The sequence below is a fragment of the Brachionichthys hirsutus genome, chromosome 14 (genome assembly GCF_040956055.1).
Source record: "Brachionichthys hirsutus isolate HB-005 chromosome 14, CSIRO-AGI_Bhir_v1, whole genome shotgun sequence".
NCBI lineage: Eukaryota > Metazoa > Chordata > Actinopteri > Lophiiformes > Brachionichthyidae > Brachionichthys > Brachionichthys hirsutus.
This window is the reverse complement of record NC_090910.1, coordinates 11,117,622-11,143,671: the sequence shown is the minus strand read 5'-3', so window position 1 is coordinate 11,143,671 and position 26,050 is coordinate 11,117,622. Positions and strand designations below refer to the sequence as shown.

At 47.6% G+C, this 26,050-nt stretch overlaps 1 protein-coding gene across 1 annotated transcript in view; it reads right to left on the bottom strand.

Annotated features, from left to right (window-relative positions):
* LOC137903754 (RNA-binding Raly-like protein) overlaps positions 1-11,347 on the bottom strand; it is a 21,878-nt gene extending 10,531 nt beyond the window's left edge. Inside the window, exon 1 of the mRNA XM_068747899.1 lies at positions 11,092-11,347. Coding sequence (XP_068604000.1) covers positions 11,092-11,347 — 256 coding nt within the window. The remainder of the gene's footprint in view (positions 1-11,091) is intronic.
* Positions 11,348-26,050: the final 14,703 nt, after the last annotated feature.

Below are 26,050 nucleotides of genomic sequence, written 5' to 3'. Positions count from 1 at the left end.
TCTCACTCCACGTCAGCACACAGGGGCAAAGATCATAGTCCACTTCCTCCACAACCTCTGGGTGCACTTGAGAAAAAGGTGCGGATCATCTTACTTGCAAAGGGGGGATGGTGTTGCTAAGGAGACAAGGATAAGGATCTGGCCCGGTTGTTGATTTTGTGCGATCTGTCCCATACTAGGTAGCCAATTTCAGATTTCATCGCGAGGCAGCTGTTGATCGGGCCGCCGGACTCTTCGGCTGCCTTGTTTTAGTGCCAGTTCCATTTACATGATAATCAGGTTTGTATTTTTTTCATCGACCACGCTGGAACTTCTGCAGGTCGTTTGCTTTCATAGAATCTGCGTCTAACAGCCGTTCATTCTCACGTCTGACGGTTGTGCGGTCGGAGTTTCAGCTCCAGACTGATGAGTCTTCAGGCGGACCTTTTTCGGATGCGCTTTCACACCAGCCCAAACGGAGCGGATTATCCAAGTAAAGGAACTCTGGTCCGTTTAAAGAGGAGCAAACAGCGGCAGTGTGAAAGCACCCTTAGACTCAGACAGCAGCCGGCGCAAAGTCGACATCGAGTAGTTTCACCTGCGTGATCAAAGTGACGGCTAACACTGCGGAGATGTGAAAGATTTAGAGGATCATAGAAACGCGTTGCTGCCGGCAACGCTGCGGAAAGAATCAAAGAAATGTCATGGCGGCGGTTAAAAGCAGGCCGAGGAGCAGACGGGCTCGGAATGTTCATCTCTCGCTGATCCAACGTCCATGTCTGCTGTTCAGAAGTGATCTTACGTCCTTCTCTGTTGAGCCAATCTCAAAATAAAACTAGAAACTCTCCCCATCCCATCCATTTTACCCGGAAGTCAACAAGTGGTTAGCACAGCAGCATTGCTAACAAAATAAATTAGTTGCTCACTTTCAAGAAAACATTCGAGCGATGTCTCCCGCTCCAAAATGACAAACGGTCTTCTTTATGCTTTTACTTTGAAACTTATAAAAGATGATATTCCTCCAAGTTAATCTTGTGGAAATCAAACAGGATCGATGGAGAGGAAGTGACTACAGCTTCACACACTATAGGTGAAATGGATTTTAGCCCAGGTGCTGGTTGCTGATGGTCCATTTTTACCCCTCTCCCCCCCATCTGATTTCTCACCGTTAAAAATCTTTATTTGGTATAGATCGGTGGAGCAGGGACATCTGCTGTCCAGGACGGATTAATGCAGGCAGCCTCCAGGACACGGCGAGGAAGGACGTCACCTGCACAGCATCACAGGTAGAACTATCATCAACTTCAAACAACAGAGGCCCGTCTCCGATTGGTGCTCGCACCGCTCCCTGTTCACAAATGACCCTCATCCACAGCAGAGAGAGGGGGGGGGGGGGTGCTGCAGATGCCCGCGGGGAGGATTTTCCACATGATGGATATAAATCTGCTCGAGCTATCACATCTCATTGGCCTGTGACTTACAGCCTCACTTAGCTCATTAGACAGACAGCGCTTTTGGCACTGAGTAATTGCGAATCGTATCTGTAGTCCGTGGAGAGCTGCAGCTGCTTAGCAGTCTGTGACAGAACGCCGTCTCCCGGTGCTATTCGCACAAAGCCGGAACGACTCATTTGATTTAATGCAGTCTGATGTGACAGAATCAAGCTGAAGGTGGGGAAATATTAAACTCCGATGAGATGAAGGCTCGGATAGTTTTGTTTCTGCACCGAACTGCTCGTTGTGTTGGTTTGAGTTCACGCATTCAGGTTGATCTACTCGATTAACGAGCAGCCACACATGCTAGCCTCGTTAGCGGCTCTTGTATGCGCGGCTGTCCGTCTTTACTTTTCCAAATGTTTGCATGCAACGCACCTTTTTTTTTTGAGATTTGTTAATCTGGTTTACACCTCCCGGCTCCTGGTGACTGTAGATTATCACTTCCGGGTCAACCCCGGATTTGGGACATTCCCTTTTGGTAAGATTGTTTTCTGAAATGTAAATTTGTAAATGTGATTTGCACGTCTTGGCCAACAAAAATGCAAGGGGGGGGGGGCTCTTTCTACAACAGCCTTCCTCTGGTTCGACCTGCAGCACAGATAGAGGAAGCACAATAGCGCCCTCGAGTGGAGAGCAGGCAGAACGACTGCAGCTTTATGGGATTCGTGAGACTACTTCATATTGTGCGTCTGTTTTCATTCTCAATCTCAGCATCGGGCTGGGTCGACCGTATTTAATGGACTATTGATCATCCTTTGGATGCTGTGACTTCAATCGATCAGCTGATGATTTGCTCTGTTGAGTTTTTGTCTCGACTTCATCGTCTGGAATCAGTAACGTGATCACAGACCAAACTATGAAATTAAAAATACATGAAGTTTATTATTAAGAATGAATGAATGTTTTTGCAAATAATTTAGGAAGTAGCATAATTATTAAAAAGTCAACAAATAAATGCACCTCAACCTATTTATTGAGTTTGAAAATATATTTTTTATGCAGAGAGGAAAAAAAACTTGAAATTACAAATCCATTAGAAAAGAAAAATACATGTTAAATCCTATTTTCATTACTCCCCCCCAAATATAAAAAGGAATAACCTTTTAAAGGCTGAACCAAAGAAAATATATTCATCCTCCCACTAATGCGCCTCCGTTTAATCATTTGTCTTCTCGCTGCACATGAATTCCATTCATCTCTCAAGTAAGACCTCATTTAGATTTTATTTAGGCCCTAATCTGCATCACACCCCCGCCTTCTTACACTTTATCTTATTTTCCTCCCCTTCTCTGTCAGGGGACTCTGCTTTATCTCTCCCTCTTTCTCCCTCTCTCCATCTGTCAGGGTCAGCAGACTGCAAAGAATCACATCAGAGAGTATATTCAAATGTTGACCCAGTCACCGTCTGGATTCATCGTGGGCATTAAAGGCTTGCTAGATCCAATTCTGTTCAGATTCTCTCGGCGGTTCGCCCAGACATCACACAGATAACGCGAGCCACGCAGGGTTGATGGGGTTAGAAATCCTGAATGCAGCGACCCAGCCGGTGCCCACACCGCCAAAAGCCTGTCAGGCAAAGAAAGGACGACGCAAAGACTTATTTGATTCCACCCGCTGCGCCTGAGATTAACGAGGCTCTGATTTCTATGACTCGGGTTGCAAAGTGACACAAATGAAGTAAAGAGTGATCAATGGACAAAAGATGACAAATGGCAGCCTGTCAGGGCTGCTAGATTAAAAACAGACAGAGGCGCTCTCTGTCTCTGTAACTGTAGCCCACCAGATCTTGTGCACAACACTTTATTCAGTCTTGCAGAATCCAATTCACAGCAGCTTCTAAATAGACACAAGGCATAAGAATAGAATAGAAAGCAAGGAGAAACAAGGATTCAAACTGTGTCTCATCAGTCATTTAACCTCAAAGGAACCTCTGCTGCTCCCTGCCTGTCCACACATAGGTGCATCTCCCTCTGTTTCCCGAAGGGGGCACTGTCGCGTTCATCGTAATGACTGCATGGCGCAGAGATTTCAGTTGGGTCACAGAACACACTGCATTTGCGTATATCAGCACAACTTCAGCTCCTGGTGGTAATGACTGCTGAGTTCCACCGGGTGGCGCTCACTGACCGTGGATTAAAAGCACGCCCCCCCCCCCCACCCTACACACACACATCCTGCTTCCACGATCGCCATCCTCTTTGAGCATGAGCCGAGGAGACTGACGCCGTCCTCACCCATCAATTCCATCCGAATTAGCGTTTGAATAAATCTCGTCTTGGCCCGACGCTGGAGTTTCACCTGACAGGAAGACTCCCACAACTCAGAGTGATGACGGCGGCCCATCTTCCCCGGTTAGATGAGGTGCATAAATACAGACACAGCTCATTAATAATTCTGTCACACAGGTACCACGGAGAAAGCCGGCGACGTGCTCAGGCATTCCGAGTCCCGGATCTCATCAGCTCCGATTCCGAAGGCCCAAATATAGGAAGACTTCGACCCCGGAAATGAAGGCGATAAACACCTTCGCATCAGTTCTTTATTCAGTGCCTTTTAAAGTGTGTTTTTTTGGTTGCGTGAACACCAACCATGTCGACGCAGGCTGTGCTACCTGTTTACCGTTCCCCATTTCTCCGCCGAGGCTGCCGGCTAACAGGAACGCGTGAACAAGCCGCAAGGAGTTGTCAAGTTCCGTAACACGCTTCGAACAAGCTGCTACTTATTGAACACAACGGCTGCTTGTGTGCACAAAGCTGGTGTTTGTCAATTTTGCTTAGGAGAAGCGCAGCTGTGGTGCCACCTCATCCTTAGCAACCCAAATGGACTTATTTTATTCCGGCCGTCAGCGGTTTCGGAATTGCAGCCATCATTTCGCCCAGCGAGCAGACACTTCACTGCTTTAATCAACGCTTCACTCAATGTGCTTAAATATTCTGGACACTTTTTACAAAGAGGTCAATCCAGGAACGGGTCACCCCCCCCCCCCCCTCCCCCCCCTCGGTGCAGTTCCGTAATTAAATCTACACCAGCCACAAAGGAAGAGACAGATAAAGGAAACGAGACGGAGGCTTTCAAGCTTTCAGATAAGCTAAACTGTGCGAAAAGAAATAGGCGAAACAAAATCTCAAATGCTTTGTTTAATCGCGGCGTATTCAATTAGACGCATGTCCGCACGCAGGTCTTTTGTCGGGAGCAGAATTGTGTCTCTCGGCGGTGGGGTAATCCTTCCAACTGCTCCTCCGCTGAGCGCCGCAGCGCAGACTTCAGGTCTGAGAAGGCCAAGTTCTGCACCAGAGCTCTAAACGGTTCCCCGAGCAGCTTGGGATGGCGTCGGAAAGGTTCTGCTCTCCGTGGAAGCTAATGCAAAGTGTTGACTGCAATAAACTTGAGGTAGCTTACCGCCATCGTGCCCGGCGTGACCTTTAACCCGGGCCGGGTGGCGCCCGAGGCTGGGTCCGGTCCTCCAGCTGTGGGTCAGTTCAACTGGACGCCGTGATTCAGAAAACATTCAGTTTTGCAGCGCAATTGGTGAGCGGGCATTGTGAGTAAGAGGACGGTGGCGCCAGACGACAGGGGGGGGGGGGGGGGGGGGTTTCAGACTAGAGGCGGAGTCAAATGAGGAAATGTTCCAGCAGAACAAACTCGAGAGAGAGAGATCGCCCCGGGCGAGGTTGTGGGGTGATTTTAATGTTATTTTGTTTATACTGTCCCACTTCACATGGTGGTGGGGGGGGGATGAATCTGTCACAGCGATTCTCAATCCTGCATACTAAGCGTGGGGGGGTCGGCGTTGGGGTGACGCAGCGAACACGGGTCCGTGGGAGGCCTCCGGGGTCGCAGCAATTATCGCTGCATGTGCAATCACAAGTCACAAAGCGTTACTCGTGCAAAGCGTGGCCTTTTGTTTTTGTTTTTTTACGCCGCGGATTTCTGACCGGCCGTCCCGCCTGTGGTCAGTTCCGACCGATGGACATCGAGGATCAGACGCGACCGGCTGGGTCGATAATGATGAACTATTTAAAGCCAGAGATTCCTTTCCTGGGACGGCGAGTCGGGTCTATTTAGCCGGCGCTCCACGTAAAGGTGGAACTTTAGCGGTCGCTACACCTGGAGCGTCGTCTCTCCGTAACATCTGTGAGAACACCGATCCAACACAAAAGCCTCGTGACTTTGGATCCACGTCGCCGGGACTCTTGCTAGAATTATCCAATATGTGCAGTTTAATCCTGACGAGCTGTGGATCGCCAAAGCAAAGTTTCACTTTGTGCATTGAAATGAAAAGTCGAGATCTCAAAATGTCATTCCGCCCCATCCTCTCTGCAGCGGCGAGGCCTCAATCGGAGCTCGGGATGCGCACGTGCTTCTGCACAGGTGATAATTATCCCGCTCTGTTCTTCTTCAGTGGGCCGAAGACACGCCCAGTTGGCACCTCCGCGGCGCTCTTCGTAGACGGATGTGATATTAGCGAAGACATCTTTAGCCAGGATGCTTGTTAGGCTTCGAGCTAATCCTGTTAGTTTGAAGCCTCGCTGGCCACACTTCATCGGTTCATCCGCTAACTGCTATAAACGAAGGCGCGGAAGCTTCAGGGATCCTCCGTCAGTTAAAAGGAGGAAAAATGAAGCCCGAGGCTCCGAGGTGGCTGGTTGGTCAGACGGAAGAGAAGGAGGCGGGGATGAAGACGGATGCGTCTTCCTGATTCAACGGGGAGAGGTTGAGATTCATGGACTTTCAAAGATCATAAACCCCCCATCAGAGTGTCTCTAAAGGTAAAAATGACAACGAGCCCTTTTTTTCTGTAAGATACAGAACAGCAGATTATTTCATTTGACACAAACTGGGGTTTTAGTCTTTGATGAATCATCAAAATACAGGAAAATGCAAATTAACAAATATATATTTATGCATTTGTTAAAAAAGTCTTTCACACACAAACTGGGGTTTTCATATAACATGCATCCTTAAATCTTTGGTCTGCAAGAGGAGCGACTGTATTATGTTCCGATCCCGGAAACAACAGAGCTTTCTGGCGCCGGCTGATTCCAAGCTCAGTGTTTCTACCTTCTGAACCCGGGAATTAGCTGCAGCATCCTTCGCCAAGAACCCAGACTGTAATCCACTTCGCTAAAAACGCTTGTCAGAATGCATGCGAGATGGTAAAGGGGGGGCAGGGGGGGGGGGGATCCAGACAGAGACAGAGGCAGGAAGAGAACCTGGCAGTCCGAGGGGAATGACTTTCCTGGATTCCTTGGTGGCTTTATTAAAGCCGATTGAGCCCACAATGGAAATCTTGAAATTTCCTCGGCATTATTCCCACGAAAGAAACACCGTCTTGTATTTTCCATGCGGTTCGGCTCGGGTAAATCCCCGGCTCGGGCCCTGCTGTTGATGTTGCCATGGATGCTGTTGTCGAGTGCTGGGTCAGGCCAACTGTGCATTCGACGTCCAACAGAGTCTCTCGGAGCATGATTAATGAGGGAGGAGCCGGACAACCGGCGCTGCATTCTAATCACAGCGCTCTGGTTTGGATTCTGTGACGCCACACACGGTGAATACGCTCACCCCCCCCCCCCCCCCCCCCGAGAGCTTAGAGACATCCCAACACGGGCATGAAAGACACGGAGGAGGCCTTATGGATTAAGCTTTGGCAAGACTCAGCCCAGTGGATCAGGTGGAATTGGCCCCTCTAGTTGCAACACCCGTGAGGCGGCGAACTCATGACTGTTGGTGAATCTGAGCTCCGGCTCTCGAACGGAAGTCGCTGAGCCGTGAAGTTATTGTAGCCATAGCTGGAATTAGCTATGCAAATTTCAAAGTAAGCGTCAGGCCGTGAATACTAATGGTGAACGATAGCGAGAATCACAGCAGCCAGGTGGAGAAGATGCAGGAGGATTGGTTTGCCCCCCCCCCCGCCCCCCGGGTATTCATTTATAACCGTTTAAAGAACTGTATGTGTGTCGTAGCTCATTTTGTCTGTACGAGTTATACATTTGCTTTTTCCAAGACAACCTTGACAGCCTTCACACTTGTGAATAAGATAAACAGACACTCGAGGATGTGTATTAACTGCAGAATTGCTTTGTAGTAAGAGAGTAGAAGCCACATCTTGTTATTTTCAATTCTTCTGAGGAGATAATAAAATGTAATAGTTTGGTAATTAGTGCTATAGAAGTGTGATATCTCGGAACGGAGAGGAAAGCCAGTTAGCGGCTATTGTTGAAGCCCTCCTCCAATCAAACCAACCAATAAGACGACAGATGAACCGTTGCCGGTGAAAAAATTAGAAACTAGAAACTAAAATCACCTTCGAAGACATTTTTACAACATGCGTTGTGCAACCGTCAAGGCGGACGGCCAGAGAGGCCGACAGAGAATAAAGAGAACATTTATGCCATCAAAAACCCGCTGCAGGTTATCAAAGAGAGCAAAAAGGACTCGGCTCCTCAGACACGACGTATGTCCAAGGTCCTGCACACTGGGAACGGCGCTCTCCTTCCACCTGCGCCCGCTCAATCGCCTCTTTCTCCCTGGTCTGGTTCATTTTGCGAGTCCTGTGCTCCTCGCCGTGCGTCGCATTGGCCCAAAACAACGATTGATTGCAGCGCCGCTGCCTTTGTAATCCGCTCAGGATGGATTTGGCATCCAAATGACTTTATTATTTATGTTCCTCACTCTTGCCAATTCCATTTGGAGGCAGTGCGATTGGTGATCCATCACACATTATCCTTCATTGTGGTCATTTATATTGTAATGGGATGAACCTTCGCTGTGAAGCTTGCAGGTGCATGGGAAGGCAGACCCCCCCCCCCCCCCCCCCCGTTGAGAGAGTCAGGATAGTCAATAACAAGAGTCAAGTCAGGGGAGATGATCACGTCTTCCGGCCACCGGACAGACGCTCTGAAGACGCTGTTTTTGGTTGCCCTCTATCTACCGTTAACCTATCCCTTTTCATTCGCCCCTCCTTTCCCAGGTTGCTCGGCGACTTGAATCTTCATACGGAGACGCAGATGTTGTCTTTGGTTGTCCTTTTTCCATCAGGACTTCAATCACCATCTGCCAATCACATCTGCTGCCGACAGGCAAATAAAACAAGAGCAACGCAACAGCGCATGTCTCTGGAGGCGACGTAGAGCGCCGGACGTTTGGATGCCGAACCAATCAGGAGAGACGATTACATTTGTAACAGCAAATGATAATTCATATTTGATCTCTCAGGAAGTCTTTGGAAATCCTAGGACACCTGTCCCGAAGAGGAGCGAGGTCCACGCCTCCCCACGGAGTTCAGACACTGACGGTGGCGGCGGCGGCTGATGACTCCGCTGAGGCGGAGGGCGTGCTGAGCAGCAGCGTAAAGGAACTACAGGTAGTCGTTGACCTATGACCGCGTTTGGTTTGGGACCGCTCGCAAGTCGGTTAACCGACATCCCCCGGACAACGACAGCAAACAAAGATGGCGACTCAGCGGCAGCATGTTTAAGCGTCTTTTACATGTCTGGACAGCAAGAATGTGTCAGTCTTCATCTCCATGGCGTCCCGCCGAGTCCACCGAAGGGCCACGGCAATAATAAATGAGTTAATAATTTCTCCTCTGAACATCTGTGTTCACGTGAAACGAGGCGTTCCTTCAAACCTCGACTCTGCGCGTACGCCATTCAGAACGCCATTAAACGCGCTGCTATTTAATTGCTGAGCTCTGCACACAATCCTGGATGCGATCTCATAAACTCCTCTTCCTGTTTGATAGGGTAATGGAGCGTCCGTTTTCCACTCTGTGGCGTGAGGGAAATGAGGACGGTGCTTCCAGCTGTGTGATAATACTTTTTTTTTTTTTTGCATGCCTCCATCAGTTGTTTTTCATCCACGCTCACACTCACACCGACAGCCTCATCTTCTGTGGTGGCGGCGGCGAGCTTCGAGCAGCTGAGGTTTAACGGGGCGCTCCCATTTTAACATTAAAACTCCATTTACGGATTCAAAAATCAACTCTGATTCACTTTTACTTTTCACGGTTGGCGTGTAAAGATACCAAGAACAATCTAGAACCTTTTGATGATGATCCAGATCACCATGTGGACGGATTAAATCCAGTTAGGAGGGGAATGAGCTGCTTGGCGGAGGTCTGCGCTGCTGGCAAAACTAAAGAAAGGCTTGAAGCGCGACCTTAGCGACCAGCAATCGACGCTACAGTAAAACTTGTGCTTTGTGTGTGTGGCATTACGCATCCATAGTTGGACATGTCTTGCTCCTGCTATAGGTGTTTTCACCGCGGGGGTAAAATCGGCTTTCCGAGTGAACGCCTTCCTGCACTGATGCGAATCATCGACGTCCGTCATCATCTAAAAATAGGAGCGCAAATTAAGAATCCACCGAAGAAGAAATGAGTCAGCAGGGAAGAAACAGAGGAGGTGTTGACGTTTAAACTGATAACCTGTCCCGTTGATGCATCATCAGCTCTGCACCCCCCTTCAAATAATAAGTTCTACTCTGCACATAAATTATGCTACAGCTAATATTCATTGACACGCGAGTTAGCGGTCTATTATTCTCCTCGGGCAATGCCCTTGAACCGGGATTGTATATCATTTCCTTTTGCTATCAGCCCCCCCCCCCCCCCCCGTCTACCCCGGGGATGCTTCATCATGGAGTCGGAGAGCAGATGAGCGACTTGAAAGATCCGCTTCGAGCCAGAGGACAAAACAGGTGCTGCTGAAAATGTCCACGAATGCACGGCGAGCCAACAAGCTAGCTTTAAGCTGCCCTGGCTGCCATTACTACGAACTGGCAAACATCAGTCCTGCACATATTCTGCATGTCATTTATTTCTAGCAGGCACCGCCCGCTTTGATTATCTAATGGCGATATATCTAACTCTGCAGCATGATGACCGCAAGTGATATTTGCACTCTGGCCCCCAGCTGAAAAGCCAAACATATTAAAAGCAAGCACCTCTTTGCAGACGGTCTTGTCCAGCCGTGATCGTCGCGCTTGTCCTGAAATTATGTCTCAATTAAATGTGTAAAACATTTTTTTTTTTTATCCTTCTCCAAGTCGCTTCTCTCCACGGAGATGCTCGAACATTAATAAGGTGCGAGATGAGCAAAATTCTAATTGAGCAAAACAAAAGTCGACTCGTAACATTTCACAGTCAATTTAAAAAGAATAACCAGTGGCTGACTGGTTGTAACGAGAAAACCAATGCATATCCCAGCTCTGCTCTCCGTAAGGCTCCAGTAGCGCTTGTCGCAAACTTTGACATAGTTTCCCACAAGTTTCTTATCTTGGTAAATGTTAAGAATTAAACTGCGTTCAGATTCACTCGGGGATCACTTAACAGACTCTGGAGGAATTTAGCCCAAAACAGCGCGACAACAGACAGACGCTCCGGCGTCGCAGGAGCCGATCGGCAACGTCTGAAGTCTGAGAGATGCTTCGGGCGCTTTGTGTTCTTGAGAGAGACGATCCGTTCCTCCAGCGAAGAGCTCGGCTTTAACCAAACATTAAGCAGTTCAAGGGGAACGTTTCTGGGAACTTCACAGACGGCTTCTCTCCGGCCCTTCATGGGTTCATCTGCATGCCAGCAATACATTTCATTTTTCATGAAAGATAAATTACTCACCAAGAGGCTGTCCGGCGATGATGCGGGTGTTTTCCCCCGCCACCGCTGCCCGGGCGTTCCTCTCGTTCAAATACTGTACGAAAGCGTAGCCCTTGTGCACAGAGCAGCCCACTATCTTGCCGTACTTGGCGAAGATGACCTCGATGTCGGTCTTCTTGACAATAGTTGTGTTGAGGTTTCCAATAAAGACTCTGGAGTTGAGGGAGCGCGGGTCATTCTTGTTGGTCACGTTGCTGGTCTGGAGTTTACCAGTCATTCTCCTCCTGTTGCCCTCCTGGGAACCAAAGAGAGGGGAAGGATTTAGAGGTTCTGGCTAGTCCCGCGAGAACTATAGAACCGCAAAGTCTAGTTAGATTAAACTAAGCTAGAAGCTTGAATGAGCAAGCTGCTGTTAGTGTTGTTTGCGAGGCTTTCACATATTTCTCAGAGAAATGTGAATAATAAGGAAACAAGAGTAGCGTTCCTGTGGGTTCATTAGCCAACTGAAGCGAGCTGGTTCGCCGTTTTCTTCTGAGAAACTGGAGGGACGTGATTGGCTTTAAATAGAGAGGCTTATTACTGTTGGGTGAAATAAAAACGAGACTTTAAAAAACAAATTCTATGATCAGTCAAAATTAAAAAAAAGAAATTTGTGGCTACTTTTTGATCTAGCTATTACTCCACTAATAATTTAACCACGTCTTATTTATTTATCTAATACGAAGCACTGTCTGGCTCCATAAAGCACAAGTTTCGGACGAATCTGCTGCTGGAATCCACAGTAATGAATTAAAACAGACATTTGTTTTATTACAGCTTGTGTTAATGAGGGTTTACCTTATTTAAATTACGCGCTATGCCATTGGCCCGGGCAAATGCTTACCTCAGGCACATTTTTTGTTGTTGTTGCACAGTTGAAATGCTACCGCTGGATGGCTGAGTCGGTGAATTAAAAAGCAGCAACGTTTGAATGTCACAGCAGTTTCCTCTGCTTTGTGAGGAACCAAACGCTGCCGCCGTCAGTGGGAAAGCTTTGCTATCTCAATGCCCATATTGTTGCATCACTAATGCTTTTGTGTGCCATTTCACTGATCACAGAAGGCGTAGGCTGTAATTCATGTTACAGTTCTATTCAGAGTCTTTTTGGTGCTGTCAAGTGATCAGCGTACGTTAGCTTCAGCTTTTGTAGTCCTCCTTCCTTGCGATTATTTCTAAGCGACCTTTTCATAAACTGAAATGCTAGTTTTTATGAAAGATGACTGGCTGAACGATCAGCGGGACTCACGTCTCCCAAAGAAAGGATGCGGATGGAACGACCGGAGCCGAATAACCATTAGGATAAATATAAATATCGATCCCGTTCGTTTCTGCAGCTGCAGCCTTGCAGTCTTTCTTTACCGCTTGCCTGCAATGAGGATTGCACTTAATGATAAATGAAATAATGGTAACAAGGAAAGAATGCATTTGCGCTATTTGCCTCCTGAGTCGCTGTCCTTGACATGTCGATAGCAACTATTCAGCTTCCAGCCTGAATAGCAGACCCAATCCTCAGTCATTAAGATTAGTAACCAAGGTAACGCCATCGTGCGCAAGCAGGCATTAAAGCACATTTATTCATTATCTTTTCCTCCAACTTGATTTTCCATTCCAAGAAGCTATAGATGGCGGCACGGCCGCTCTGATCTGACGCGGCGTTCGCTTCAGTATCTTCATGATGACATGACATATACATTCATGGGTTTGTTCAGCTAATTATAGCATTGCCGTGTGATTGTGTTGAAAATAGAGGATGGAATTCACGCAATGAGTGACGGCTGGATCGGGTTCTCCGCCTGCAGTAGGGAAAATCGGAAAGCGTCGGGCATCCATTACACCCGAGAGCGAGATCCTGCACGACATTTCGGCTACGCGTGCATAAGCACCTATTATTTCACCTGGTCGCACATTTTAACGTCGCCTCACCTGCATCATAGCGAGGTGACAATATGGGCTCGGTGTTTAGGCCGCTGCCTCGGCGTGCTTTGTCACTAGGTGTGGAAATACAAACCGGCGCTGGCACTTAGCGGCAGACACCGAAGAGTAATGCGGCGCCGCTACAACCGCACACACCTTGCTAGCGCAAATGAGCTGCAGGACAATCATCCAATGGCAGGTTAAACCCAGAGTCTGAGGCCGGAGCGGCGTCCACGTCCACGGACAGGCCGTACGGAAGCAGAGGAACAGTCTCAGAGAGCTTTCAGCTTTGTTTCTTTATTTGCTGCCGTTTCTTTTCTCTACAGCAGGACAGTCATTTATTCCGGCGATGGCCTCCCTGCTTGACCCTGTGGTTTAGTTTATTTACAACCTCCATTAAGCTTCTCATCCTATTAGGTAAAAGCACCATGAGGAGATACACAAAGCAGGAATACCGGAATGTCGTTAACAAACTGCTTTATCGTAATCTGGGAAACATCGTCCATGTTCTAAAGTGGAAAGGAGGAGGGGGGGGGGGGGATCCGAGCATGCCCCGATTCTAATATGTTATGAAAAGCCGTCACAACCTCATGCTGGTGATAAAAAAATGAGGATGAGGTCAGCGGGAAAAGCGCAGTGGTCGCAGGGTTTATGGCACTGCCGTGTTGGGAAAGAGGCTGAATGCCAAAAAAGAGGAAGGATTTAGCAGAAAAGTGGCCTTATTACCTCCTTTTGTTGCGTTACGTCTCGGAAGACAGCCTCTTAAAAGGTTGTTGTTTGGGGTCTGGCCACCCACCTGATTTATAGACATTTTTTTTCCCGGGGTGGGAGGAAAGTCAGTGAATTGATTCCTTTTGTAATTTCCTTGCACTTCGCCACTGTGCCTTTCTCTTCCCCGCGCTCCAGCCACTCCACTCTGATTGTTGCCAAGGCAGCTTGATGGGCGGAGGAAAGGCTGGAGGAGCGGCTCAGCGAGACAGAACAGACAACGGCGGCGTGGAACACCGCTTCCATCGCTGCCGCTGCCATGTACCGCAGAGGTGGAATAATTGCTTCAAGGATTCCTCCTATTTATATCTTGTCTTAAAACGTGTCCCTCGCCCCGGCTAAGGCAACGGCAACACGCTGAAAAATGAACCCTCTCCATTTGTAAATCAATATTCCTATTTGTATTGTGGGCTGCACAGAACCGCTCCGGTGGAACCGACCACAAATTTATGCTGTTTCTGACTCGCAGAGGGTGAACCTGTTCTGCCCTACAAAGTCAAATGGCAGTCACGCAAATTAGCTTAATTTGAAGGGAAAAGAACATTTAATACAGACAAGATAATGCGGTTAAGGCAATTAAATGTCATACAGGACAATCGGCATTTCTACTTGTCCCTTAAATTGTGTTTCGTCTTCGAGGGAGACAGAGAGCAACTTAATTTTCCCCATGAATCCAATCGCTTATGTCTGCTACGAGTGGAGGCAACCGCCGTTGGGCCGGAGGTGAAACCAGGAAGCGAAGCGTTTCTGTAAAAGACAAGAATTCTAATTGTGCCACCAAGGACGCCCGAAGCGCCGTAAAAACATCAAGGAATTAACACAAACGGGGACATTTACACAGCATTCTTATTCCCGATGTCAAAGCCACAAATGAGGCGTTTCCTTCTGAACAAGTCGAACGGAAGTTTTTTTCTTTATTTAAACGACAATAAAGGGGCGTGTGCTTTTGCTTACCGCAAACATTCAGTACAAGCTATTTCAATATTCCTCTACTCATTGCACAAGAATATTTAACTAGATCGTATTTGTCTTACCTTTTTGCGCTACATGTACCCGTGCGATTTTTACATGTATTTAAACATTCAGCTTGAAGCGACATTTCGTCGTTGTTTTCCTTTTACAAGGTGAAGTCAAATAAATGCTAACTTTTCTAGCATCTGCACTTTATTTCAAAGCTATTTCCTGCCCGCCTGCAGCAAACCCTATTTCACGACAAATAGTCACTACATGCTCTGCAGCTTCAATCTGTTTGCACCGAGCAACATAAAATTCATTAACTAGAAGAAAGCCCAGAGCAGTCGTATAATTAGCTGAGATGCAAATGGATTCCTCAGCCGGGCCTCGTTCACCTGCAGAAGGCAAAATGAGGTGAGACAGACTGTTGTGTGCCGGGGCGTGATAGATATGGGATGATATATGAGTGGAGTTTGTTATTGTCCGGGGGGGGATTCTGCCGTTCGTTGGTGATGGACCTGGAGACACTTTGGCTGCTGATTCGTTTTCTCTCTGTGGTCAGAGCTGCACAGGGTTGAAACTAATCTGGTCAAACACGCCGGGCTGTCGAGCGCAGGATAGATCAATCTCCGTCCGCTCTTAATCCAATTGGATTGGTCAGGTTAGCATCGGGCTGTTTTATGACACTTTGCCTGATTGTTTTCCGAGGCGTCAACCGAGCCGGAGCGCCGCTACAAAGGATATTTAGAAAGCTTTAGACTTTCACCGGTGGACAAGCAGCATCTGTTTCTGGGGAAAAAAAACTATCAGGCTGTCGATGAGCACAATCAGGTTCATGACATTTAATGATACGATCAACAATAAGAGTTAAAAGGCATCAGTCCAGCTCCTTTATGTTCCTGCTGGTTGCTATGGCGATGCATCGTGTTCTATGTGCACCTGAGCTTTCCCTCTGCGACGCGGTGGAGCGTCGGGCCTAAATGAAGCGCGATGCAAAAGCGCAACATGCAGAAAGAAAGTCTCCTTCGTATTCCGATGCTAAACGGTTCTCGCCACTTTCCTGCAGCTCGCTCACCTGTAGCGCTCCCTTTAATTTCAACCACATGTAAATCTCACCTGAGAGACGGCATCTGAGAAAGTGGCACAATATTACAGCCATCCACTGCAGAACGATCGTTTAGATCCGGTCGTTTGGGGCGTCTAGCCTGAAGTATTTCTAGCAGCGCTTTATTTTGAAAGTCTAACCATCAGTTGCACGCTTGTTATTTTGAAGCCCTGCTCATTTGGAAACCAACGACGGAGGATGTAAGAAGATCGCCCGGCTGGCGAGTGAAATCTTTCTCTGAAATGCGGCGCTATTATCACTGACATTAACTTGTCAAACCTTTCGTTGGAAGATAAAGCTCCGATAATCCACTGCACAATAAAACTAAAACTAAAAGTGGGAGAAGCTCGAAAACCTGCAGAGCTGAAGAACATCTGAAAACTTGGTTTAATTAAAATGTTTTTATTGGAGCCAACTTTTCTGGGTCTTTTTTTGGTCCGATTTGCAAACAGCTCTTCTGAATGCCACTCAGTTTACTTGAATCGTTTTATTAAGCACTAGAAAGCAACATTTTGCATTGAATGTGGGGAAAAGCTTAAATATTGCAGAGGTACACCTTGATCAATCTTCTACTTCGCCGCCGGCCATCCTGCTCTAATTAAACCCGGATGTGTCATCGTTAGCACTCAGCGCCGCTGCAGCTGGGACACATTTTTAATGCGGGCAAATTAGCATTTGTTAACATCTACTCTGCAGAAGAAGCAAAGCAAAGTCCTAACTCCCCCATTAGGAGCATTAATCTACACTTTTAAAAAACAAAAAAGCATGCTGCATGGAAACACAAATTCCAGGCCCGGGTTTTGGTTTCTATGAGACTCATGTTGTCCAACAGCTGCATGTTTTCATCCGGCAGACAGACATTTCTTATTTATGATGCCCCTGCGAGCCACACTGTGCTCATTTAGCCTCTATTGTAAAAGGACGGCAGGCAATTTTTATTTTGGGCTTCAAAGGCTTGGCAACAGCTCAGTGGAATTTAAATGACCTTAAGAGTCACAGGTTTCATTCATGGAATAACTCCACGGAATATTACCTCAATAATGCAGACAGAATAAGGCATTTCTTTTTCTATGCTCTCCCCACATGGATAATGAGGGGGTGATGTGCACATCCAGAGAGGTTGCAGGGGGAAAATGGATTCACCGTCTTCCATGGGGGGGCGTTGCAGAGGTTTAATCGGACATCTGCGACCCGTGTGTTGGCAGAAACCCGGCTCAGTGCCCCCCCCCTCACGAGAAGATTTCCTGCCTCACCGCAGGTTTGTGCCCAAATTATTCCAGCGCAGGCGCGGCATTGCCCGGCGGCTCGGAGAGAGTCCCGGTCTCCGCGTGCTGTGAAGTGCGGCTAGCCCAACCGCTAGCAACACAATCAATCAAGTCACTGCGATTTCAGTATTCCAGTATTAATAATGATGACAGGAGGATTGGGAGCCTCCACATGGCTGGTGACTCCCGAAGATGAAATGCTCATCGCTACACTGTCACCTGTAGGATCCAGATACAGGTACGAGCCCCCCACCCTCAGATTGCCTTTGATGATACAAATCTCCATCTTGCTATATTTGTTCCGATGGCTGCTACCCCGTCTTATTGCCGCGCTAAATGTTCAAAGGTAGCGCAAACTTTGTGTAACGCTTTGACACGGAAAAAACGGCGCGGCAAACTTCAAAGAACCCCAAACACTTCAAAAGGTTCTTCGCGGTTCGGCGGCTAATCTTCAAAGTCATGCCGTGGATTGGACTGATAGCGCCGCCGTGCATCGCTGGTACAAACACCCGTGTCGGCGCCACTGAGGTGTGAGGCGAAGGGAAAGGAAGAGGATATACAACCGAAAGCTAATTGAGACAAAGTCTGCCCCCCCCCCGCCAGTTTGAAATATGAAGCCTGTGGCTGAAGACGTTCGATAATGACAACCGCCACCAGTCAAATGAGCACGTCACCGAAGATATGAAGGTAAACTGTGGCGCCAACAGCTGTTGCTTCTTTACCGCCCCCCCCTCCCCCTCCAACTTGTTTCATCAGAGAAATCTCGATAAATTATCGTCTTAGAAACGGCCTTGGATGTTACACCTTGGGAGGAACAGTAACAATAGACTTTGTTATGAGTTTTCAATGATTTTTCTGTCTGTACATGCTCGATCAATAGTCCCTCTCTAATTGACATTGCCCTGTCTCCTTGGACCATCAGCGTCTGAAATGTCCCACCGCCCAACTGCAGCTTTAATCGGGAATTAAATGTCTGTTTTATTCCGGCACTCAGAGCGATGCAGCCGCTGAAAGATTTCCGTTACGATATCGTCACTGGGTTATTATTATATTCGTAGCTTCAATTTGAATTTAACGAATAGTTAAATAATTTTGCCGAATAGCGGACCCCTTTTGAGCTGATGGTGCCTCTAGTGGCGGCTGCGTGAAGTGCGACCGTGTGACTGGAATTCAGAAGATTTGGAATCCACAGACTCCATCCATCACAGTGAGATGTACCCCAGTCGTTCTTTAAATAATAAATGCAGTCCAGTCCACTCAGTGTCTCATATTTATATAAGTTTTATTTTAAGACAGTCGCAGCTCAGACTTCTGGTTAAATGTCGCCACAAAACGGAGACGTTAATTGTCTCCTCTAAGGTTAATGCAGCTTTTATTACAGCTCTCATCTCTTCGTCCATCTGCTGAGAGCGACGTAAGGAATACGGAGCTGCTCTGCTGAAACGTGAAGACGGCACACAGGGAATTTATGTTTCTATATTCATTACTAGCTTTCCGTAACCTTAGAATAATCAACGGGACTGTTTGACAACTTGTTATAGTGTAGATTTGTCATGCAAACGCTGACAAAATAAAAAGAAGAAGAAGTAGCGTTCCTTCCTGAGCAGAGGGAAATCAAAGGTTCCTTTAAGTGCCTGCTGCACGCGGTGACAGTAAATGTTCCTCACGCCGTAAATAGACGTTTCATTGCACCCCTTCATTTCACTTTGCTTTAATTGAGGTGTTTTCGTAGCATAATCTTAAAGCAAAAAAATATATATTTTTAAAAACAACCTCCGTATTTGCTGACAGCTTTACTCTTTAAAAGATTTCGCTCGATGTCTGAGTGACTTGAAATTAAGGAATTTGAGGGGCTGATGCCTCAATTGCTCTTTATTTTTTATGTCTCCTACAAATGCGCAGTAAAAGCACGCTTGCAGCAGGTAGTAATTGTTGCTAACTATTCTCAACTAGACAAACCGCGGCTCCCTAAATCTCGGCGGTAATTGCAGGACACGGTTCCAGATCTTTAAAGCGTTTGCGAGCTTTAGCCGACGGGATCTGTTGGAGGCCTCCCTGGGCTACGAAGCCATCGTCATGCCTCATAAAGGGGAGCAGCCCCCCCCCCCCCCCCCCTTCTCTACCTCTGGCAGGTTTCCCTTTTATCAGGTACCTACTGACGTGCAGAGCGAGCGCCGGAGACTTCAGTAAAATGGATCAGAGTCAAAAGGTTTGTCGAGGAAGAAGCTGACGCTTACGTGCGTTAAGGCTTACGTTCTTGAACAGCTCAGGAACACAAGTCGTTCCTGCAGAACACACACACATACACACACACACCTGTGAACAAATGCTGTATGGAATCGATGGAGAACTCGCGTCGTGGACAATACGCAGCCCTTGAGGTACAAGTTTTGACAGTCTGACAGCAGGCGCCGTCCTTCATGCAGCAGAGACGGGCTTATGGAGTCTGTTGGTGCTTCTCCTCGAAATGCACAGGATGACTTTATGCATCCCTCGGACGGGACAAAACAAACAGCACACAAAAATAGACATGAGAGAAACGGCGGCGGCTCTGATGCAGGCTTCAGGAAGCGGCATTATCAGGTCTTAAGGGTTTCTTTTTTAACTACGTCGACTGTCAGGTGGAGGAAAACGTTCTGATGCAAAGCAAATCAAAGTCAGTTAAGCAGCTTTAGAAACGGGCGCGGCCCGACTTGAATAAATGCTATTTTACACGCAGATTTTGCGACACTTAATTTGTCTAAAAACGTACGTGATATTCTTTGTATTAAATATTTGTGCGATTTGTTGTGCTGAAGGAATCTACATGTTGACAAATGCGTGCTGCGTTTAAGCAATGTTGTGAAACTCACATTAATCGTCATTCAGGCTGTGATGTATGCTTTTGTAAAAGTGCCATAAATCAAATTGAATGGTGTCTGTGTGTGTGTGTGTGTGTGTGGCTTGGCTCCGAGTGGCCGTCCATTCTTTTTTTTTTTCACATTTTAAATTCACATTTACATTCAAAGTTTCCAAATGTATCTCCATTTCTCTCCGACTGGGAGGAGACACTACTAGAAACTCGACCGCATATCGACTTCCTGGCTGCGGCGGCGCAGGAAGTCAGACGGTACGTACTTATAAGGGCGACGCGGGTTTGAGGGTGAACCTTGGAGCGGAATAACCCACCAGAGCTGCGCTCAATCAACTGTCCTCTCTCAGCGGGACAACCGTTTCCCATTCCCAAAGTGAAATCCGTCTCCACGCCCTGCATCCTGAATAAAGATGACGTCAAATGAAGGATAAAAGCAAATCATTTGGTGCGCCGATGAAAAAAGGGCGTGACCCGCGAAATGTTATCCGTGAGGATGAGGGACTGTATATCTGTCAAAAACTAAAATAGCCGGCGGTGAAGTGAACTGTTAGACCTCTCATCCTCCTCCCGCTGCCTCTCATGTGCCTCATCACATTATCCATTCCCTCACTTGTTTGTTGCTGTGAGTGGGGGGGGGGGGGGGGGGGGGGCACCTCGTACTCCTCCTCGTGCTGTAATCTGTCAGATTACATTGTCAATGCTGATGGAGCGCCCGATGATTGGTCGTGGGAATAAACCGCCGTGGCGGAGGAGGGCAGAAGAGGAGGGCAGAGAGTCACACGGGGATCGATGACAGACGGGGGCGTCCGGGCCTCGACGCAACAACCCCCCCCCCAGGGAGTTTAAAATACAGCAAAAAACAGCTTTTTAAAAGAAGGAGTGAATCCTGTTAATTTGTTGCGCCGGATGAAGTATTAACGAGTATTACACGATAATAAGCTCCCCATGCGGACGCCATTGTCCGGCATTTTTTTTTTAAATATTACAAATCCAAAATAAAGGAACTAATAAACGGCGTCATGTGCCAATCACCGCACGCCGACTCGCCGCTTTGCCTTGCGCCGTCGAGGAGGATGAAGCCTGGGCCTGCCTTCGTAGCGAACCCGGCGGCATGTGGAGCGCCTTCGTGCTGCAGACGGCCCCCCGACGCGCCTCCCTCGCCATCACTCGGGCTCCACTTCAGCCTAAATCACTCCTGATGCTGCTGCAGTGCGCCCCTCTCCTCGTTACACCGCGCCATCACTGCCATCCACTGGCTCGTTTCATACGGTGTGTAAGCAACAACACACTCCATGCGCCCTGCTTGGAGTCGACAGGCAGGACTCATCGGCGCCGTCCCGTTGAAAACCGCCAGCCTCCACTTTCCACGAGCGGCGAGCAAGAGCCTGAGAGAGCTGCGATAATGCGTTTCTCAAATAATCCCAAATGGTTTCTGATATCGCACCACAGCGCGCCCTGAAGGACGACGCCGGAACATCATTTAGAAACGGTGACACCGGAGGCCACACCTGCCGCGTAATTATATCACAATAAGTATCTTTCAAATCAAACGATTATCCCTCGCTCTTCATCGGTGAGTGATTTATCGTCTGCGCTTCACGTTTCCAGATCACGTCGGCGAGTCGGGAAGTTATTGATTTCCGCTGTGGGATGGTTGTAAACAGCACACCATTGTTGCAGGTAACACACAGAGCCCGGCCTCACTTTGTCTGCTCTTCTTTTTGTTTTTTTCATTGTTGTCTTTTGATTTTTTATTCATCTTTCCACCCAGGATGTCCTGTATCGTTTAGATTTCACTCCCTCCTCTAGTGGAATTTTCACTAAGTAGACTAATTTTGCAGCCTCGCTCTCTCTCTGTCTCTTTTTAATCCTTAAACCACCTCAATCCCCTTAGTTACCCCACACATAAAAAAAGCTCCAGCCAATTAGGGAAAGGAATTTGAGAGGTGTGATATTCAGATGTATTTTTTGCTTCGGTTTCTCCATCTTGCTTTTGCCTCAGGCCTTTAATTGTATTCTCCCGGCTCTTTTATGTGCCGTGTTGGGACGGTAGGCTTTGGATCACATCCAGCTTGGGGGAGGGAGGGGAGGGGACTCTGAGGTTGTATGTGTGTGTGTGTTTCTTTTTTTAAACACCTCAGTCTCACGGTTCCCTTCCTCTCAAGCAGATCCCAAAAATCCATTCATGCTCCAGAGTGTCAAAAACCTCGGTTGTGCGCTGGTGCATGGCGGTTCCTAAGAGCGCTAAGGACGAGGCTGCTCATGTTCCGTGTATGTTCTAAAACAGGGTGACTCATTAATGGGACACAAGTAGGCCCACTTACCATTCAGTTGGTTCTGTTTTCAGCTCGGAGAGGTTTGCCATTAAAGCACAAAGCAGCTTTTACTACCAGCGACACACAAAGCTGCAGCAGAATCTCTCCGTGCATCCATATTTATTATCTTCATATATCAAAGCCCATCATCTATTAATGGCGACTACGATCAGTAATTTACCAAGCTAAGCTACATTATGTGGAGATATTGCAATGCTTGCAGTGGAAGGACCCGGTCCGTGTATGAATCTGAACTACTTTTGGGTATATTAATATTTAAAACACGCATTTGGTTCTTTATTTGGGGTCTATGCTGTTTGTGACCTCCAAAAATAAGAGATTAAACGAAAAAGTACAAGCGTCTTTTGTTGCTTTTTCTCAGTTCGCTGGCCTTACAGATGCAAAAAAAACAAAACAAAGGCAGACAATCGGCCTGCTCAATGCAACATTTAAACGGCTGCTTTTCATAATACATCAAACATATGGAAAGCAACAGAATCCTCTCTCTGCTCGACACAAGTCTTCACTCGTTTTTGAAGATGGACGACGGTAACGCACGCAGTTCTCAGGGCAGAGTCCAACAGTACGCACGCCGCTTCAGTAAAGGACGACTCTGACTCCTACCCAAGCATCAAAGCCCACCTGCGTCGCCAGGCAACGCATTCGTTATCCCTCCGTCAGCGATCGATGCTGAAGTGTGCTGGCTTGTGCCACCTGGGTCGTGTTTACTGTGCAGTTCTTACAGTAGACACACATCTCCACTTGCTCATGTAAAGAACTCTCGTCTATCCATACGGACCTGGCAGAACCAGGCAGAACCTGGCGCCGCCGCAACCATCCCTCCGCTCCGCACTGCAATCACAAGTGCCAAATGTTTACGACCAAACTCAAGGATGCTGCCAAAGCAATCAGCTCTGCGACGGTACCGCTCTCATGACTCTGTATTAGGTTAGCTTAGCTTAGCTAGCCTGGATCAGTAACTCTAATTAAACTGAAATCTAAGTTCTTTCAGATTTTTGCGTAACGTGCTCAGAGCCTGGCTGCAGAGACTTTTCATTCTTGGTTGTATTTATATTTAACAAATGAGGTGCTTCTTCTGCTTCCGTTTTTAAAGCGACCTTCTGCTCCGCAGAAAATATCCAGACATAAAAAGTGGTTCTAATCCTCTCGTCCAGACCCCACTAAATATTTCTGCGACTTCCCGGCACGTCTTCGACAGAATGTGACGCGATGTAATAATTCTGATGAGCAGCACATTTGAAAACACACTTTTATCAGGCTCTAAAGGTCGTCTCAACAAGAAAAAAGTCTGGGCGCAAAGCCACGACAGTCGACACCGGAACAAATCGGTCGTTTCATATAACCATGGCAACGTGACTTTCTCTGATGCGTTATGTTTTCGTTTCTGCTATAAGATAGTGGGAATGCATTTCTTTTTAAATCCATGATCTCATGAAATATGTATGGCGCCAGAAAACAACATGATGTGTAATTATCATCAAACAAAAGGGTAACACAATGGCTGCAATCAAACCACTTCTGTCTTCCTGTCAGTCAACGCGGGGAAAGGTTAACGTTCCCACTCCGCTCATTTCTGCCGACCTTTCGCGGCTGATGTCTCAAAGTTTCTCCAAATTTCTCGGCTCTTATTAAATCACTCAAAACCCAAACGGGATCAGGCTGTCTAAAAATAAACATCCTCCTTATGGTGTCTGTGCAGCGATCCGTAAAAAATCCTGCAGAAACAGGAAGCCCCGGACAGATTCCTCTGCAAAGTATCGCCCGGATCAGACGATGACACATCCTGACATGTTATGATGACACTGGCACGGATCCGAAAGCAGGAAGAGCGACTTGAAAGCACAACGAGGTCATGAGGGGGGGGGGGGGGGGGGGGGAATCCTGCGTTTACATGACTATTTGTGTTTCTTGTAACATGCTGATTTCTTATGTAACACAACACAATTCAGCTCTGCTTGCAAATATTATGCATTGTCTCAGGTGTGCTGGAGGAGGGGAGGGGGGGGGGGGGGTATGAATGTGAGTTGCAGAATTTTCCGTCCTATCCCGAATGACCTCTTTCCTGTTACACCAACCCGTCCTGATGGGAAGGCGTGAAGGCGTCTCTCTAGGAGCAGCATGACTGGGCCATTGACATCCCGAAGGCGGGACGGTCCAGCAGACAAGTCGCCAGGCTACTGAATGCTCACCATCCCATAATAATGCATTACGTAAGCAGGCAAAACAGCGACAGACGGTCACGCTCTCGTCGGCTCTAATGATTAAACGCAAATAAGGAACAAAAAATTACGGTTTTGAATTCTGCGGTTTTTTGCACCGAAGTAGGGAAATAAAAATTAAAAAGTTCAAAACATCTCAAAATCCGGGAAGGCGGAGCAAATCCCAACAACCCCTGTGCCATGTACTGTTATCTTTGGTAAGAGAAAGACAAGCTACCTTAGCCACAGTTCACAGCCTTTATGCTAAGCTAAGCTAAACTAAGCTAAGCTAGCCTCCTGCCAGCTGGAGTTTAGAACTTTGTGAAGGGAATATCAAAGTGAAACTTCTCATCGAAAAGATATTTCAAGTAAAAATGTGTTTAATGAACAAAAATAGATCAAACAGTTCCTGTTCTGCAGCTGAGAGTGCGTGACTGCTGGAAGAGGGCAGATTACGGTAGATCAAACAAGACACTGCCTTTTAAAGGTGGCCCAAAATACAAATAAACGTGATGAGGTGCCCCCAGCGGGGGCTTCCAAACATGATGCATTGACATAAGGCAGGGCTGCATGCTATAAAAGCATCCTGGAACTGTTTTACCACATGGAAACTTTCTTTGTCCACTCATGCCCGACCTCAAACGGACCATCAGGCAGCTTTTCCCGCCTGTCCATTTCCAAAGTACAGGCTAAAGCCCGTCCATCTGCTCGCAGCATGGGGGGGGGGGGGCGTCCTGTCAGGTCTCTGTATTCAAACCGATTGACACATCTCAGCTGGTGTCATCAAGGCCAGGACATTTTCTCCCACTCTCACAGACGTGGGGACCAGAAATCCGCGACTCGAGGAAAACCAGACAATTTAATCCTGTACATATTTTGCACTTCTTATTTCCCTTTTCCCAGTTGCTCGTTTGGAGTGTTCAGTGTGCCCACACTGGTTCTCATTACTGCTGCAGCAGTCGGTAACAAGGCAGGCTAATGCACTGGGTGTCTGATGTGGTGACGTTCGGTAGTTATTGTTGAGGCAATAGGATTTCTTTTTAACGCCCATGCATAGTTAAAGAAGATGCATTAAAGAGTCCAACGAGAGTACGGAAGCCTCCCGCTAATTAAACCACGCACTCTTCAAACACAGATCTGTGTAATTTGTGAATCACAGCAGCAGCACCTCCATTCAAAGTCCCCCCCTCCCTGCCATTAGCCGTCGCCGCTACACCTAATAGCGCCTCAGACACTCCTGCAGAGCCTCGCCCGCACCTCTTTGTGCTACTGGATGCTAACGAGCGCAGTCGCAAGGCGATGTTGGCAAAGCTGTGTGTCATAATCAAAGAGCGGCGAGAACCGCGGGCCTTCTGAGCGAAAAGAGAAGGCGACACAACTGAAACCACGAGAGCGAATGAGGCGGGCAGACGAAGCAGGAGGCGGTTTCTCTTTTGTCGTGCGATCGCTCGCTCCTCCATCTGCAGGAGCAGCTGCTGACGCAGTGATTTAAACAACAACAATAAGAGCGATAATGAACCTCGAAGGCATTTATCCTAATCGTACTA